Below are 20,018 nucleotides of genomic sequence, written 5' to 3' on the forward strand. Positions count from 1 at the left end.
TTACATTAAAACAGCTGGGCTGCAATACGAGTGATCTCCACTCCTGTCCCTGTCACTTCCCTTATCTCGGCTACTAAATATTAAAGCGGCGGCGGGTGTATGAGAACATAAATCACGGAGCCGAGACCCGCTTTTATATTTACTAGCCCAGATCAGGGGAGTAACAGGGACAGGAGCGGAGATGATTTATATTGCAGCACAGCTGTTTTAATGTAAGTGTGGCGTGGGTAGTTTTTTTTCACGGACACCGTGATAATTTCCTACTAGTGCGCATGCGCACTAGTCAGGTCCTCACCTTTTCCATTAGGTATCCGGGGCTGGGAGCATGCGCACTGCTGCGCTGCTCAGCTGTTCCTGGCCGTAAGTGACGAGGGTAGGTTTTTCTCACGGGGTAGGTAATTCTCACGTTACACCGGAATTGGCCTCTGGAATGGGCCTTAAAATGTACACAAAAAAGCACAAAAAGCCTTTAAAATCATCAGAATTTGCTGCACTCAGGTGTGAATGTAGCCTAGCTAATAGCTAGCAAATTCTGGATGTTCACCAACAATAATGCCCCATACACACGTGCAGATTATCTGCAGACTTTTGTCTGCAGATTTACCTTTTCTATGTAGTGCAAGGGCCTGCCGGATTGCATACAAATTGAAAGTGTTTAGATTTGACCTCATATTATATGGTTATGGTAAGTCTGCAGACAAAAGTCTGCAGATAATCTGCACGTGTGTATGGGGCATTAGCTCCTTAAAGTTCAGGTCACAAGTGTAGAAAAGTCCCAAAGTGCAGTTAGCATTTCTGGCCAGTAGATGGCAGCAAGGTGCACCATGAAAGCTTTGCCTGTCCCAGCAGAGTCCAAGGTGCAGAGTCAGGAAATGATGTCAGCTCCTGGGCACAGAACACACCTTAATTACCTGGGCAGGGATCTACAGACAGCAAACAGATCTGCTGGAGAGGGGGAGAGGAGAGGACGCAGCCTGCAGTACCATGGACAAGGAGGGCTCTTCCCCATGGGACATGGGGCTGCTCAGGACCTTTGACTCCAGGGAGTTCTGTGGCTGGGAGAAGATTGGATCTGGGGGCTTTGGACAGGTTTATAAAGTCAAACATATTTCCTGGAAGACCTGGCTGGCCATCAAGTGTCCTCCCAGCCTGCATGTGGATGAGAAGTAAGTGGCAGGCAGGTGACAGGCAGCAGATCACCTTCCCAGCAATGGAGGGCTACTTACCTGCCATGGATGCAGATCTAGCTCTACTGTGCATTGGGGAAGGTGGAGCAGCTTTGTTATTTCATGTTTTCCATTGTTGTTGTTGCATGTTCTGACATTGCATTATGTGGATTGTTTTTATATTTTATTTTTTCTCTATATTGTTTGCAATATATTTTTACAATGTATCCACATTTAAAAATAGATACAATGTACAACATTTATTTAGACTTGTTTCTCTGGAGGGCTATAGTCTTTTGGCAAGGACAGTTTCCAGGGTAGCAGATTTCTAGGGGGGGGTCTTAAAATTCTGCACTAAATTTTCAGACCTGGTTCACACCTATGCACTTTGCATTTTTGCACATGCGTTTTGTGGGTTTTTTTGGTGCTTTTTTTTTTTTTTTTTTTGGGCCAATTTGTTGTTGGACAGAAAAAAAATCGCAAAACGCAAAATTTTGGCACTAGATGGTTTTCTGCAGCTTCTCTAATAAAGTCTATTGAACCAAAAATGCACTGTTTAACGTTTAAAAAAGACCCTGACCTTTTCCATAAACGTGTCCCATAGGAAACCATGTAAAATTTACTGTAGTGCATTTCTGCAAAAAACAAAAAAAAAACAAAAAAAAAACAAAAAAAAAAAAACAAAAAAACACATAGATATGAACCAGGCATCTCCAATATGTGTAATAAAAAAAATTGTGAGCCATCCGAGGCACTTTGAATAGTTGCAGTTAAGGTCACCATACATATTGCAATATAAACATAGGATCTCTGTGCAATTAACAATCTATTTGTGAAAACTTGGCAAACTTAAGTTATCCAATCCCTTTCCAGTGAGGCAGGCCCGTGCTCTATATACTTGTTGGTAGAATAAAAGGAGATTATACAATCAGAATGTATAGTGTATGGTGAGCTCTAGAGCAACCGAGCATACAATCTCTGTGCAATCAACATTAGTTATATCCAAAGTATGTCAAATGAGGAGCAACCTAATTTATCCAATCAATCTGTATCCAATCAGGCAGGCCTTTGTACACTCCTATTATAAGGAGATTATAGAATCAGAATGTATTTTATATAGTTAGCTTTATTGCAGGGCTGTGTGTGTGTGTGTGTGCGTGTGTAAAGTATGTGTGTGTATACATACATACATACATACATACATACATACATACATACATACATACATACATACATGTTGTTTTCTTTATGTATATAAACACACATACTTTATTTTTTTGTGTGTATGTGTGTGTATATATATATATATATATATATATATATATATATATATATATATATATATATATATATATATATATATATATATATATATATTACAGGGGAAAAAAGTATCACTCTATCATTTTTTTTATTATTTATTTATTTTTTATTATTTTTTTTTTTTTAATCCTTTTTTTTTTTTTATTATTTTTTTAAAATAATGTGTGCATTGAATACAAATGTAATTGTTCATTTTGGTAACTAAGAGTCACCATGCACCGTACAATCTGACCATGCAATCTTTGTGCAATCAACTTTATTTCTAGCAAAACAGTGTATTAGGAAGACCTCCCTAATCTATCCAATCAGGCAGGCCCTTGCAGTACATAATTGTTGGTCAATCATAGTGTGCTGAGTTTAAAGGCTGTACCTGGAAACGTTTGCACTTTTTCGAGGGGTCGTTATTGGAATTTTTTCTGTACTTTCAATGCATTTGCAATATATGCATTACCAAATCTTGTTTTGCGTTTCTGTGTTGTGTATACTAAGCCAAGGCCCCCTTGCCAGGGTCATTATTTGGTGCTTTGCGGAGGTTGGAAGGTTACAATATGTGTATTAAATTTTGCAATACGTATACTGAGATTATTTGCTGTTTACTAAACTAAGACTGCTGCATTTTTTTTTTTTTTTTTGGCCTAGAGGTAGATTGGTGCTTGGGGAGGATACAACTGACCTGAGTTTTCAATATGCACATTACAAAACAAATTAGGATTTACTATGTAAGATAAACACTTGGTAGCAATGAGTGCATTCAATAAAATGTTTGTTTGTGTTGAAGGGGTTTTTTTTTTTTTTTTTGCCTGGGGGAGCAATGGCTCTGCAAGATTGGCAAAGGTAAGGGTAGTAGATTGACACTTCTTAGTAAGTAGGAAATGGGAGAGTTGCAGGAAGTGTTTTGCATTTGCAATAAATTCAATGTCCAATGAGCAAGGACAGTGTCTGTAAAATCTGAATGTCACACTGGCACTTTTTAAGGGGGGGTGTTTTTTTTTTTTTTTTGGTAAGTGCATTATGTGCATAAAAGTAAAAACAATGTTGTTTGCAGTGTATAGAGCCGGTGCACTATTCTGTGTCTATGTTGCATTGCTGGGAGTAGTAGACACACTTCGAGGATCTATGATTATATATATATACACACATATACATTATATATATATATATGTATGTGTAAAAGTTATAGCAAGTATGTAACCCTGTTATTTGTAACATAACTTCATGGATTTTTTTTTATTCTTTTTGTGTTGATCTATTTTATTTATAAACTAATTAATTTTAAAAATCCATCACCCATAGCAGACACCTTCTCTTTTTTTTTTTTTTTTTCACCTTGCATCAGTCTGACTTTAAATTGGTTACTAGGACTTATTTTACTTTGCAGTCATGTCACTGAGAAGTGAGTTATGCCTCGTACACACGCAACGATTATCAGCCGAACGATCGGCCGTCTTTTGTCCGGTGCTGTCCTGTCGGTTGAAAAGTGCTAAAGACTGCACACGAATTTTTTCGGCCAACAACAGCCGACTGCAGAAGTGATGTCATGTGATGGTTAACTTTCCCTGTGTTTTTTCTTCTCTGAGCATGCCCAGTCTTGCTCATGTTCAGTTTGTCGGCCGAAATCTGTACTGACTGGCGAACAATCGGCCGTTCTGGTGTTGGCCAACAAAAATTTTATAGCATGCACACCAGATTCTGTTCGGCCCGAAAAGTCGCAGTCGGTTGTCGGAAGCATCATACTAACAAGCCGACAATCGGACGGTGGCCGAATATTTACGGCCGACAATCGCTATGTGTGTACGGGCCTTTAGTGTGTAAACCTGAAGGCCTGGTTCACACCTATGCATGTTTGTGTGTGTGTTTGTTGTTTTTATTTTTATTTAGTGCCTTTTGCAGAAGCACACTACAGTCCATGTAACCCGGTTTCCAATGGGACATGTTCACATCTTTGCTTTTTTTTTTTTTTTTTTTCAGCCACTACGTTTTTGGAAAGGGTCAGGGCCAAAATTGTGTATTTTTGGTTCAATAGACTTAAGTGGAAGAGCAGGTCATGCCACGATTTGTGTTTTTAATCTACCCAACAACAAATTGGTCCCCCCAAAAAAAAAATGCAAAGCGCTTTAAAAACTCAAAAAGCACTGCAGAAATGGATCAAAAGCAAACAGCATAGGTGTGAACGAGGCCAGACAGTGAACTTCTATTTGCTCCCCTTTGGTCATATACTGTATAAGCCAAAAAATGTCCCATATAGATCCCGGGACAAAGAGGTTATAGATCTAGCTTTGAAAAAAGCGAGCTGCAAAGCCAGTTCTGACACCAGGAAAAAGCAGCTGGAAAAACGCGCTTTTAGAAGCGTTTTGCATTGACGTTAATTTGCGTTTAGCAGCCTTTCCACCGATTTTTTTTTTTTTTTTTTTTTTTTTTTTTTTTTTACTCTTGTATGATTGGCTGCCTGTCCAGCCTGTTAATTGAAGCAGCCAGTTGTAGAAGACACATTCAGCCTAAGACCGCATTCACACTGCCGCGACCATAAGTCGCCCCATGTTGGGGAACTTTACCGCGACTTCAGCGCGATTTGTGAATTATTTAATTAGTTCCCCATATATCTCTATGGGGGAATTGGATGGGAACAGACCGTCGGTCCGGTCCGTTCTCATCCGATCCGCTGGACAGATGGAAAATAGGGTTTCCATCTGTCCAGATTTGTCGGGTCAGATGTCAGTGGACATGTCTCCGCTGGCATCCGATGCCCCATAGAGATGCATGGGGGGACCGTTCAGATCCGCCAAAAAAACGGACAGGCGGATCTGAACGGTCCTCCTGTGTGAAAGGGGCCTGACACTGACTGTTGATGGGGGAATCAAGCAATTTTCTTTCCTGCAACCCGTGGTTGCAGAAAAGAAAATCACATCTATGGCCTGCCTTAGTTGGAGAGCTGGAGGAAGTGGCAATAGATTAGGAAATGCGGTAATTACCCCACCTGTGTTCTATTGAGAACTACAAATCCATCGGCCGCTGTAGAAGATGTGACTTGTAGTTCATTCACAGATCTCTGCAAATGAATGACACGGCTGTGCAGGCAGAATGGGCTTTCAACACATGTAGATGAGCCGATAATGGGATTTGGCCCTTTTTTTCAGTTCACCTCAACACACTTGTTGCCATAAGCATGCACACAGGGTGTGCCTGGGCACACCCTAATCGCCCTGTACGGTGCAGGTTCCCCCTGCTGCCTGGGCCCTGACCCCCACAGAGCTGCTGGCTTCCCTCCTCTCCGCTGCTGCTGCATGCACAAAGGGGGATGTTTCAGGATGGAGAGCAGGGGAAGGGGCCAATATGTCATTTACAGGCCGCTCCCTTTTCTGAATGAACACAAGAGTGATCGGTGCCTATCATTCACTGTGTTGATTCATAACTGAAGCATAGTAAACTGTGTTGTGAATAAACAGGAAGCCGTTCAGCACAGAGCACTTCCTAACCGAGGCTACATGTATGTTTGAGATTTGGAGTGCACACCCTAATGCAATAGGCTGAGCACACCTATGCTTGTTGCGTTGAGGCTCGCTTCACTACAGGTCTGTTGCCATTAATTCAAAACGAATGGCACGGCAATGCATGGAACACACATTGCCAAACATGGAAGTGTATCTAGGCCTCCAGTGTGTGTTGTGAAGAGTAATGCCCCATACACACGTGCAGATTATCTGCAGACTTTTGTCTGCAGACTTACCTTTTCTATGTAGTGCAAGGGCCTGCCGGATTGCATACAAATTGAAAGTGTTTAGGTTTGACCTCATATTATATGGTTTTTGGTAAGTCTGCAGACAAAAGTCTTCAGATAATCTGCACGTGTGTATGGGGCATAAGGTAGGAGGGAGGTTTAAGTAGTTTAGCAAAAGGTGACTGGGAAGGGCTGACACCAATCAGTCAACAAACATGCTGTGTGTTAGAACAGTGGTCCTCAACTCCGGTCCTCGGGGCCCACTAACAGGCCAGATTTTAGTATTACCTTGGGGAGATGCAGACTAGAATACTGCAATCACTGAGCAGCAAATGAGATCACCTGTGATGTAATTTAGTTATCTTGCAAACCTGGCCTGTTAGTGGGCCTCGAGGACCAGAGTTGAGGACCACTGGCTTAGAAGACCAGTGCGTTTTTGGCAGATCTACTGGTATTTTTCTGTACTTTCAGGGTCTTTAACCCCTACCTGCCAGAACTTCAAGGCATTAGGGTCAAGTTATTGGCTGTAACAGTGGCTGCATGATTTGAAAGCTCCTGATCACAAGTTTGCATCAGAAGCAACCCACCCACGTTCCCCCCATGGGTGACTGCGGTGGGAACACACAGGGCACGCCCTCTCAGTACAGTTTTGTGTTTAGACTGTGCCGCATATATGCGACCTCTTGGCATTATAGCCAATCCACCGAGAGGCTGCATGTATGCGGGTAGATGATAATGGGTGGATATGCATGCTGCATATGGAGGAGCGGTTTCATTTTCTTTGCCCTGACACAGACCAAACTTTGTAAGTTTTCAGGGCAATAGGTGGGTTCTCTGAGGTTATAAATGTAACATTTTCTACATTAGAATGAATAAACACACTTTAATGAGGGCAGCTGGTGTATCATTAACCATGCACCCTGTGCACAATGACCCATTACCTGTCATTTTTGTGTCCGATTGTGACGAAAACCTTTTTAGAAGGACACAAGTCTCTGTTAACTTGATTTTTAATGCTTTTGTTTGCAAAACACAGTGGGGGAGCTTTACTAAAACTGGTGCAAACAGAATCTGGTGCAGCTCTACATAGTAACCAATCAGCTTCCAGGTTTTATTGTCAAAGCTTAGTTGAACAAGCTGAAATTGGAAGCTGATTGGTTACTATGCATAGCTCGAACAGATTCCGTGTGCATCGGTTTTGATAAATCGCCCCTCAGTGTGCACTATTATCAGTTAGAAATTCCGTCTGCACTGTTTACAATATCTCTCCCTTTTATTCCAATGGCTCGTTCATTGCTGTTGTTGGCTGTTGTGTTTTGGGAAATTCTTCCTTCTGCACTCATTTTCAAGGTGTTCAAAGCTGAGATAAGATATGGCTAAAATATTGGTTTTCATTGAGCTCAGTTTACTTTTATGAAAGCATGACGTAGGCCTTCTTGGATCCAAAATTGTCCTCGATGACCGAATAACATAATCATTTAGGTATCATCAAGGTCAGAAGTTGGTTATTTTAATGCCTTAGGATTTGACATGCTGCAGTGATGGGTCATGTGCTAATCCTGTGTGAACCATCACAGGTGTCACAGATTACCAATATAGGCCGTGTCATGAACTCCCGTAATGTTGACTTACCAACACTCAAAGTGTTGGCAACCATGTGAGCTGAATTGTTAAGATGCTTTTTGGTTTCAAATCGAAGATCTTTAAGTCCTGTTGATGATTGGTGGGGCTGACCTGCTTGGAATGAATACTGACTTTGCGGTTGGTATCAGGCCCCTGCTCAGCTCAGTCTTCTGCTTGTTGCTCATTGGATTGCTTTTGCACAAAAATTCCAAGCTTAAAGCGGAGTTCCGGCCTATTTTGCAACTTTAGTGATTCTTGGCGTGCTCGCTATGCTGATCAACAATTGGGCATTTACAATTTTCTTTGGGGGTCCCTTACCTTATTTTCAGGGCATTTTTGATTGTACTTTCTCCTTCTCCCCTCTCTGTGGCCACGGCCACCGACATCACTTCCGCCTTTGCATTGCATCCTGAGAGTTGTTTGTCCATCACTCCCAGGAGGCTAGAATCAAGAAGAACTCCCGGAATACTCCTTGGAATCAGGAAGGACACAGCAGATGCCCACATCTAAGATGGCCGCGCCCAGACAGCATTTTTAAAAGTACGATTTTGACTAAAATCCAATACCGTACACCTTGTAAGTATGAGAATAGCCGTTCTGTAAAGGGCGATGGATTAGTATTATAGGGGAATTTTTAGTTAAAAAAGGTATTTGAGGCCGGAGCTCCGCTTTAAGCTGGATACAAACTATACTACTTTTTGTTCGATTTTGTTTAGATTTACCGTCAACCATGAAGTGCAAGGGCCTCCTTGATTGCAGACAAATTGAAAGTGTCTAGGTTTGACCTCATATTATATGGTTGTGGTAAATCTAAAGAAAATTGTATAGTGTGTATCCTGCTTTAGAAAGCCATTTGAATCTGGTGGATTTCCACAAGAGAAAGTGGAGTAGATAGAAAAGGTGGTTGCATTGGAGAGGCTTAGTGGCGCTGTTTAAATGGCTGCCTGTTCTGGCTAGGGGTTCTTACCCACCAGGATTTCTGCTTTCTATTGGAAGTGGAAAAGCTGTTTAATGCGGGGCTGGCCAAATCTCAGAAGCCATGTAGCCAGCCAATGCTAAACTTCATAACCTTTGAGGTTTTCTCTAGTTGTTAATAATAAAGCTGGCTCCTAAAGATAAATAAAACCTGTTGGCTCCCAATTTGGAGATTTTGAGATTCCTCTATTCAAATACTGCAGCTCTGAGGAACAAGTTCTACTGACACCTTTTACCCTAGGCACAGCACTTTGTTAAAGAGCTTTCTTTGGGAAATTTGCTGTGCCCAGCACAAAACATGTTGGAATAAAAATGTGTTTCCGCTGGCTATTGTATTAAAGGAAGAATATTATTTTGCATTTTGGTGCACAGTATTGCTGTTGTCTAATCCCATCTGGAGTGGGATTGGGTATCTCAAGCAATATCACTTGGGAGAGGATTGAGTCAAATATTCCTATACCTGAATCGTTCCCTTCAGTGCTGGTAACTGGTGGAGCAGCTAAGGAAAGGAGAGTGTTTCTGAATTGGGCGGCCTTAAACAATTCCCGTTTTTGCCCTACATGGGTGTACCCATCACCCAATACTCATTTTGTAGGCTGCAGCCATAATCAGAAAACATGTTTACTATTTTATCTTCCATTTACCTCTTGCCTGACAGCAGCAGCCAGTAGGGTGGGCCTCATGCTGACATGCTTTACTTGTGTGTTCATGGAGGCTGAGGTTTCTGCAAGCTTCCAACACAGTGACCATGCTGTTACTGGCAGCTCCTGGTCTCTGTTCGTGATCTTAAGCTCAGAGGCGGCCGGTGCGTTTGGGGCGCAAGGGCGCCCTCCGGCCCCCTAATCTGCATGCAGGGGCACCGGACGCATGGAGCTCAATGGGTTTTTTAATTTTTTTTCCATCACCTGATTAGAGCCAGAGGCTCTAATAGGGCGATGCAAAGGGTGGACCCGGGGCGCAGAGCAGTGCGTCCCAAGCCCACCCATTGTGTGACAATAGCGAAAGAAAATTCGCTATTGTCACACGGATCCTCCACCTGCCCAATCAGGGAGCCCGTCCGATACGCGCTTCCTGATTGGCCGCAAGGCAAACCAAATGCCATTGGCCGCGGAGGAGGCGGGAGCGGGAGGACTCGTGGAGACGCCGGGGGAATCGGGATTGAAGCCGCCGCCGGGACACTGAAGAGAAGGTGCCGCCGCAGCTGCTCCAGGTAAGTGCACTGGTCTCGGGGGAGGGGGGGGGCATTGAAGGGGTCACGCACGCTGGTCTCTGCATTGAAAGGAGACACGTGTGCTGGTCACTACATTCTAAGGGGACGTGTGCTGGTCACTACATTCTAAGGGGGCATGTACGCTGGTCTCTCTGCATTGAAAGGGGGCACACTTTACCTTGATTACTGAAGGCCCCTTTCACACTTTTGCGACCTCAAAGTCACGCAATTTTTTTACAGCGTTTTTTGCCGCAAAGCAATGCCTATTACATTTTTCTGTTTGCGCCCCCCTAAAATTTTTGAGCACCACCCGCCACTGCTTAAGCTGGTAGGAAAGGCTGTTGAGGGGTTAAATGTCTCCTCTCTTAAAAACCCTAAGACACCTTTTACCTGTTTCTCCAGAATGTAGGTCAATAAAGGCAAAAACGTGTGGTGTTTGTATTTTTTAATTGTGTAGAGGAATAGGAACCCCTGTCAGGTTTTTATTGCTCTCTCTGCCTCCGAGATTCACCCTCTTTGTCCTGTTCATGGATTTATCGTTGAAAGTGATCGAAAATCCCACATTCAGAAAAGTAGTAGAGGGGAAAATCTTCCAATGGGGACACTAGTTCTGGTGACCCTGGGATGCCCTCACTTTGGGAAAGGTTTCCTCTTACTTCCTGTTTTTGGCTACAGTCCAGGAAGTGAAGGGAACTCTCCCCAATGGGGCATAGATGGCAAAACAACTGACAGGGGTTATAACCCTCCCTTATTATATCCAAAATTAGGGGGGAGTTTTTTTTGCCTTTTAGTGACTCTAATAGAAATGTATGTAAATGATATGATCTATATTTGCACAATAGAATACAGTATATTCCTCCTAAACTCTATACCGGTCTATCTTTCACAAATCAGACCTTTGTGTCTGCTGATGTCTACATTGTACCTACGCAGTGTGCAAAATCCACTGTCTTGTTTTACAAACCAAAACGCTCTTTATGTTTGTAAGAACATAATTACACAGGGGAATATGAGCCCTGGCTTGTAAGGGTAAAAATACTGCTAATTAAGTCATTTTCAGATTTGTGAATGGCCTTGGGCATTGCCGAATTCCCTGAAAAGCCTTTCATGTTAATATTTTTTTACACTACTTTTTATTATGTCGTGCTTGCAGAGGACTAAAGTCTCTGTGACTGTCACGCCAGGTTCTGCAGAGCAACATTTGCCAACAGGTAGGATCGGTTGGTGATCTGCTGAGGTTAATAAACCGCACTGGCAGAATGTCCACTATCGGGGACGTAAATCTGAATCCTGGGGGGGAAGAGTGGTTTGACATTTCCCATAAGGCCACTTTTATTTTGTGGTATGACCAGACCTAAATATCTTCCCTACTTTTATATAAAGCTTACAATAAATTTATAAGGTCTTTTAAATGTTTTATCAGACACTTGATCCAAATCTTCAAACATTAGGGTTCAGCTGGCCATGCAATTTATAGGGCATGCAGGCTGAAGATATTGAACAGATTCCTCCATCCACGCTAATGCAATGGATAAAGGAATCTCCTGTCAAAAAAGCCAAGGAGTTTCCAGTCACAATTTGCCAACCAGAATACATGTGCTCTCACTGTGGATACTCTTTAAAGGTAGAGTTATTGTCTGCAGATATCAGGGTGCCTTGCCGGGGCGTGCAGCTTACGCATGTATTTGCAAATGTGTGCAACCAAACCCCTGTTTTTAACGCATACTGTTAGGTCAATTCGGTTAGTCGCTGGCTGGTTGGTAAGTTGTGACACGAAACTCCTTGGCTTTTTTGACATGCGTTTGCCCTTCCAGTGCTCCTTGCTGTTAAGACCAGTTATAGGTGGGGGAAGTGACCATTTTTTGTAGGTAATCTCCTGTGCCCGCTCCAATGGCTGCCAGAGTACCCCAACAGTGACTGCATCTGATTGGATACAAGCCCTCTTAGGTAGCTAAAGCCTCGTACACACGCAACGGTTATCGGCTGACCGATCGGCCGTCTTTTGTCCAGTGTTGTTGTGTTGGTTGAAATGTGCTCTAGACTGCACACGAATTTTCTCGGCCAACAAAAATCTACTTCAGAAGTGATGTCATGTGCTGGTTTACTTTCCATGTGTTTTTTTTCTTCTCTGAGCATGCCCAGTCTTGCTCATCAGATTTTTGTCTGCCGAAATCTGTACTGACTGCATGAAAATCGGCCGTTCTGTTGACGGCCAACAAAAATTTTATAACATGCAGGCCAGATTTTGTTCGGCCGAAAAGTCGCAGTCGGTTGTTGGAAGCATCATACTAACAAGCCGACAATCGGCTGATCGGACGTTGGCCGAAAATTCACGGCCAACAATCGTTGCGTGTGTACGAGGCATAATTTTCCACCCTGTTCCTTCAACAAAAGGCGATTGTTCAGTCAACCTTTTCCAGCTGGGTGGTGTCAACAAGGACACCTGTGACTAATTTCAGCCAATTTAGTATAAATTGTCCAAAAATTCAAGCCCTATATGGCAGCCTTTAGGGAAGAATGGGATTGCAATGGGCAACATAGACTTAAAGGCTCTCCTGATTGTTTAGATTTATTGTTTAGGCAAAAAGGTTCATGTATTTAGAGGAAGCCTTTGTGTACAGTAGTTGCTGCACGTCGGCAGAGATCTGTCATCAGCATGTCTATGTATTTGTATATTCTGCAATCAAGGCTGTCGTATTTTGTCTTTCTTCCTCCTAAGATTTCCTGATGTGTGCAAAGTGATATCTATGTTGTATAGCACGATTCTCTGTCTTACAATGCTCTAGAATGAGGTGGAACATGTGTGTAGTGCTGCTAGGGAGTGTAGAGAGATCTTGAATAGATCAATTATAAAGAAAAGAAAATTTGCCCACCAATTTCCTGAATGCACAATTGTGAAGTTCAAGTTCCTGCCACAATGTAAGTCTAGGGAAGAGATTCATTACTGCTATTTCTGCTAATTATATTAAATTGGGCCATTGTTCAACCATGGGCACTTTGTCATAAATAAATTCTCCTCTTGTGTATCTCACATGAAAGTCAGTGAGATGAAGACTGATACATTGTGAAAGATGAAATCCTTATTCTGCTGCTAAAATACCCCCCCCCCCCCCCATTCTTAAAATCCTATTCTTAACAGATGGGATGATATCTGCCAATGAATAGTTCTCAATTTAGGCCCCTTTCACACATACGGTCCGTTCAGTTCATCAGTTCAGTCACGTCAAAATGTATCAGTTTTCATCCATGTTTCATCCGTTGTCGTCCGTTTTTCATCCATTGTCGTCCGTTTTTCATCCATTGTCATCTGTTTTTCGTCCGATCCGTTTTTTTGACGGATGAAAAATAGGGCATTCATACGTTCAAAAAAACGGACATTGAAGGAAGCGGATAAAAACGGATGTTAACTGATGATCATCCGTTGTCATCCATTTTTACATAGAGATACATTGATGTCCGTTTTTTCATCCGTCAACGGATGGATGAAAAACGGACAAACGGACAGCATGTGTAAAAGGGGCCTAACAAAAGTAACTAATTGACCAACAGTTGTGAGGGTTTTGTTGTCCTAACATTCTACTTCTGTTGCTTTAACCATGAAAGCAAAAGAATTGTTCAGCTTAAGCTGCCTGCCCCCCCCCCCCCCCCCCCAGTATGCAGCATTAAAACCTTATTGGGTACTTGGTGAGAGTGACTGCATGCAAATCTGAATCCTTAAGGTCTTAGACCTTTTGCTTTTATATCAGGTGCTTCATTTTACATTCACATGAATGGATTGGCTTCCAACCAAAGTGCAAAAGTTCCTATTGACAAGGCAATATATTTAATTGGCCAAATTTAAAACCCATGGGCATACACGGTGTACTGTATATGAGACAAGAAATAATCCAATACAGCGACTTTCCACCCAAGTGTCATAGAAGTGGCCTACAGACACAGTGGTTCCCCAAAATCTACAATGGGCAAATTGTATCTAATGTCTATAGGCACAATAACTGTGGTATGGACATTAGTTTGTAATCTATGGAAGGAATTTTAACACAAACAATATACAGCTGGCTGCCTAATGTTACAGATCTTCTGGTTTTAAATGTCTCTTCCATTGCCCAGACTTGTCTGTACTTTTGCATGGATGATGCATATGGCTTTGAGCGGGGGAGGAGGGGTTATTTGTCCCCTGGACCCACCCAGCAAGTTTCTCAAAGCTGATGTTGACATGCAATGTCTGAGCTAGAGCCTCTTTACAAGACAAGGTGTATGGAAATTGAGTTATTGAAATGGAGATGGGTTTACCCTGTGACTAGTGAATGCTGTATGATCGCTGTCTATTCATGGGGCGATGGTTGGGGGATTATTAATCAAGTTTAGCTAACTGTCCTGCTCTAATGTTATTGTTGGTATTCTTATTAGGCTATCTTTTTGAAGAAATGCACTTAGAATGTGTTTGGGAAAAGTCAATGGCATTTTAGTTTCGACCAACTGCACCCCTAAAGCCAACTTTTTTCAGTTGTACTGTTGGGTTTTGTTTCTGTTCGCTGTGTGTGTGCTTTTATATAGTGTCTCTCTCTATCTTTATTTCCTTGATTAGTATACTGAACATGCCGTGACAGATTTATTCTGAGCATACAAGCAGTCGATCTGATCATTCCATGAAACAAACATTTTTCATATTGTTAGTGGGTTTTTTTTTTGGGGGGGGGTTCTATTCTAAAATGTCCTTGGAACCTATTCTTTTATGTTAAGGAGAGGCTTTAAATTAACTTTTTCAGGAAAGTCCTTCTTTAGACTGCCATGGTTGCCAGCCATGTGACAAAAACCTTGGTATTGACTCCCTACTTCCGTGCCTGGACTTCAGCCCTCCAAGCTCCTTCAGTTCAGAACATGTAGCCAAGGCCTACGCATTTGGTCTTGTGACTGGATGCAATGCAAGCCTTGAGACTTCTTTTTGCAAGACAAGTATTTCAAAGCTTTTTCTAATATCTATGGATTTAAAAGGAAGCTGTTATTACATTTTTGTATGTTCTGCCTGTATGTAGTCCATGTAATGTGAGTACCTAAAAAGCAATGCCACATACTTTTTACAGCTCTTCGGGAGCCCACGTATGCAAATGGCAACTTCCAATGTCTGAAGTTTATGCTTTGCCCTGCTTTCTTCTACCTCCTAGGATTTCAATATTGGCCAATTTTTATAATAGGGTGCCAGGGCCCAGCATGACTTTTTAGAAACTGAAATCACTATTCATGTTGAGCTTGAGAAGCTCTACAACAGGGGTCTCCAAACTAAGGTCTAGTTATACTGTCCTTTAGACTTTAGGGGGGCCGGACTGTGACCAGTGGAAGTTGAAAGACTCAGTATCATTGGGAGTAAACCATGCCCCATCATTGGGTTTTAGTGGGCGGAATAGTGCCCTGTTGGTGTCAGTGGTGGGAGTCGCGGGACTACCTAGTGGTCAGTGGCTGGACTAGCGCCTGGTTGTTGGCGTCGGTGGCGGGACTAGCGCCTGGTTGTCGGTGGCGGGACTAGCGCCCGGTTGTCGGTGGCGGGACTAGCGCCCGGTTGGCGGGACTAGCGCCCGGTTGTTGGTGGCGGGACTAGCGTCCTGTTGTTGGCGTCGGTGGCCAGACTAGCGCCCTGTTGTTGGCTTTGTTATCTGTAACTGGAATAGTGCCCCAAGGGGCACAGTTTAGAGACCACTGCTCTACAAATGCAATTTGGCACTGCTGAATCCAACACATACTCTTGCTGCAAAATCTAACGTTACAGAATGGAAGTTGGTATCAGAATAAGATCCTGTGCTGATGGACTTTTGGGTCAGATGGTTTTTGCATCCCCAAACAAGTCTATGGGAATATAAAGCCCTCTTGAAGGAGGGATGAAGATAAAATGTGATTGTCAATTTTAATGATTTCAAAAGCATCTCAAACTATTGACGCAAACCCAAAGGCCATTGACTCAGTCCCTCGTATATAGGCAAAATGTTTTCAACTTTCTGCCTTGTCAAGCCTTGCTGTTGCTTACTATTGGTCGAGTCTGTAGGATATTGCTGATTCGTTGCAAAATTATAGGTGTCTTGCTTACGACAGGATATCGGCCTGTCTGCCTTTACTTTGCATGGGCACCTGGTAAAGCTATGGCTTTCCCATTGTTTTGCTGAACTGAAGATACTTGAGCCACTGAATGAAGAAGTAATTGTTAGGAGCTCACTAGGAGTCCTTTGTGGCAAGGCTATATAAGGACAATACAGACTAAAAAAAAAAGAGGTAACCAAGGGTAGCTACTTGTATTCATATTAATGCCGATGGTCTATTGTATTTGAACACACCTGGAAATCTTTTGGATGGCCTTCTATCTAAATTCCAGCTTACCGCTCCTTGGATGTGGTGGCAACTTTTTTTTTTTTCTTTTTTTATTTTCATCTGGTGATCTTGCAAAAAAAAAAAAACTCTTTATGTCCGAGGGTCGCTCAATGTATTGTATCCATGGAGGAGCAGCATTGTCGCCCTAGGACAGGACTACAGAACACTTCCACCTTTCCTTCTCCATAGCATAGGTTGAAGTTGTAAACCATGAATATTTGGGAACAATCTGATGGATAACCGTATAGAACTACGGTATAATTACTTTTGCTGTCTGCCTTTGCTAAACCATTATCGGCTTACCAGATGTTGTGCAGGATCCGCATGTATTTACATTCATCAAACCATGTCTAAATTATTTCAATGCTATATTTAACAGACCAATATCGCATGACCAAGGTCATTGTTGGGATTTACATACACGTTACAAAACATTTTTGGGCTTTGGGTAAAACCTAGAAAGGCACAATGTCTGTTAGGCTTTTTTACTGCTATGTTCCCTTTGGGGGATTTCTCCCTGCTTCCTGTGTGGTCACCGGGACATTAACTTAAGGCAAATATCCAAAAACTGATCATCCAGTTAAGGCTTTAGAGTTGAAAGGATGTGTGGTTGTTTTTTTTTTTTTTTTTGTTTTTTTTTTTTAATTAGTAAATCCATGAGACCTTTCCAGTGGAAAAGTCCTCAAACCGGCCTATTCTTGGAAATCGGGGAAAATGGGCAACTACGACCTGGAAAGTACAATGTTATCTCTTACAGGATATTTTTTGGGTGTAAAATTCTATTTTTAACATGGTTTTTCTTTTGTTGATGTAGCAACCTGTTCTAGTGAATAAACTGAGGACATTTGTGACAGATGAGTGTTGGTAATGAACACCTCACAGCTCTTTGGCACCAACCTGTCATTTTTCTTATGTCTTCTGCGATGAAGGTGGTTCAACAAGTTCTACCATTCTGAAAAAATATTCTCAGAAATCATATGCATTCCACACAGGAACAAGGAGCCTTATGTATGAAAATCAGCTTCTGTGTCTGTGCCCAGCAGAATAAAAACTCTCTTCTTTTCTCTTAAGCCCCGTACACACGATCATTTTATCGAACGATCTGTCGTCCGTTTTTTGTGGCGTGCTAGTCTGATGTGGAAAGTGAAGAGGTTTTTTTCATACGAATTTTCCCGTACGACAGAATTCTACTTCAGAAGTGATGTCATGTGTTGGATTGCTTTGTATGTGTTCTTCCGTCTCTGAGCATGCCTAGTCTTGCTCTTAAGATATTTTTTTTCCATCAAAATCTGTACTAATGAGACGAAAATCGGACGTTGTATTACGGACGACAATTTTATAGCCTGCACATCAGGATTTTGTCAACCGAAAAGTCGGAGTTGGCTGTCGAAAGCACCATACTAACAATCCGAAAATCAGCAGATCGGTCGTCGGACGAATTTTCCCTACAGATTTTCTTATCGTGTGTACGGGGCTTTAGGGCATGTTGTATAGAACTAAAGCAAAACTCTAATGAACCCTTCTCCTTTTTTTTTTTTTTTTTTTTTTTTCTTTTTGTAGAAAATCATCAAGTTAATTTAGTATCTTTTGGAAAGCTTATCCCTCACTTCCTGTGTGGTCAACGAGATGGGAAGTGGGCCAAATATCTCTAACAGGGTCCCATAGTAAACCCATCAACCAATAGCTTTTGTCTTCTAACTTGATGCAAAGCACATCTAAAATCAGATTGGATGCTTTAGATCAGTGGTCTCCAATCTGTAGCCCGGAGGGATGCATGTGGACCTTCTGCATGCCTTTATCTGGCCCTTGGGGCACTATTCCTCCCACTGACCCAAACAATGGGCAACTATTCCCCCCTTAATGCCAAAGAGGCACTGTTTACTCCCACTGACACCAGGACAATTTCAACTCCCAATAGCCACAGTCTGACACCCCTAAAGTCTGAAGGGCAGGAAACATGCCCTTTGTTTCGAAAGTTTGCTGCTTAAGATGAAATACCTACCTTCTTTCATTAGCAATAATTTGAGCCTCAGTTGAATGTTACAACTAACATTACATCAAATCTCAACTCTACTCTAAAGTGTAATTATTCTGCCCAGAATTTCCACTTCTGCCTAATATCTGCAGCTAGTAGAGAGCCATATTTGGGTAGCCCAAATAACTTCTCCCTAATGTAGAGTGAACCTAGAATTTTGGAGTCCGAACCACATTGAGATGTGGGTGGGGGAGAAGGTTCTATCTTTGAACCAAAAATAATGGCATCTAACTTTGTTTCTTAGTTGCTAGGTTTAAGATATCCATTACAATTATCAGGACTAATATCTTCCCATTTTCTTTCAGGGAGCGTATTGAGCTGGTTGAAGAAGCCAAAAAGATGGAGATGGCCAAGTTTCGTTGCATCTTGCCTGTTTATGGGATCTGCAGTGAACCTGTTGGTTTGGTCATGGAGTATATGGAGACTGGTTCCTTGGAAAAGCTATTGGCCTCTGAGCGTTTGCCGTGGGACTTGCGGTTCAGGATCATCCATGAGACGGCAGTGGGAATGAACTTTCTCCATTGCATGAACCCACCATTGCTCCACCTGGACTTGAAGCCAGCCAATATTCTGCTAGATGGACATTATCATGTCAAGGTATGGAAGGAACATCTACTGTTCTAAATGTATTAATATTGGGTAGACCCTTTTATCTTCGGTTTATGAAGCTACATCATATTTTTTTAGCACAATGATAATATTCTTTGTGAATTCTAAAAACCCGGCAAAAGTTGTCCCCCCCCCCCCCCCCCCCCCCCTAAGAAGCCAGCTATGAAACCCTTTGCGCTTGGACCACCAGTGTTGGTGATGCAAGACATGCTATACGAAAGTAGTGTGTGTTTGTACAACCACTATTAACTGGCAACTTTTTAGCAGTTAGACAATGTACGGAGGACCTCTTCTTTTTGGGACCGGTCATTTAAACTGCCATTGGCTACCATATTGTGTTTTTTTTTTTTTTTTTGCACTCAATATGTCCACTAAACTGTAGCACAGATCAGATGTTAGAGAAGGTTACAGTAAACCTGTTATGGGAAAAATACCAGGTCTCTGTGTTGTCCTCCTACAAATACTAGTTGTCTGGATATCATGCCATTTCTTCTGGCTTTGGACAAATGTAGGTTGATGAAGACTTTGGACTCAACTGGCTATAGGTTTGTTTTGAGTTGGTAACTTGAGTATCTAGACCAGATGATCAGCACAATAGTAACTTGGGCAATTCGCATTTCAGATGGCATTCAGCAGTGGTAGACTACATATTTCTCACCTGGAAGCTTTTATTTTTGAGGGAAGGTGGAAAGCCACTTCAGCTGTTCTGTTGGGGCGTCAAAGTTCCTAAGCTACCAGGTTATTAGCAATGTGGCTCTAGAATTGCTGGATTTCCAATATGAGCTCCAGTCTGTACATAGCCTGGCTTCACAAGTCCATAGATTTGGTTGGCAGAAGATGACAAAAGCAATGTCAGACTGTGGTAGCCAATTATTTGCACCAGCCAGTCAGCAATGGAGGGGAGGGCATGTGTAGAGCATATTCTTTTGAAACCCTCTTCAATACTCCTTATACAGTACACAGTAAATCTATTAGTTGCAATGAGCATTTCGGGAGTTGAAAGTT

The 20,018-nt window shown here is 42.2% G+C and overlaps 1 protein-coding gene across 1 annotated transcript in view; it reads left to right on the forward strand.

The window, feature by feature from the left end:
- Window positions 1-933: 933 nt before the first annotated feature.
- The window catches only part of RIPK4 (receptor interacting serine/threonine kinase 4), a 44,119-nt gene continuing 25,034 nt past the window's right edge, over window positions 934-20,018 (forward strand). The window contains exons 1-2 of the mRNA XM_082245767.1: window positions 934-1,166; window positions 18,710-19,001. Coding sequence (XP_082101893.1) covers window positions 985-1,166; window positions 18,710-19,001 — 474 coding nt within the window. The 5' untranslated portion in view covers window positions 934-984. The remainder of the gene's footprint in view (window positions 1,167-18,709; window positions 19,002-20,018) is intronic.

This window comes from Pelophylax lessonae (genome assembly GCF_965119305.1).
Source record: "Pelophylax lessonae genome assembly, chromosome: 2".
NCBI classification, from domain to species: Eukaryota; Metazoa; Chordata; class Amphibia; order Anura; family Ranidae; genus Pelophylax; species Pelophylax lessonae.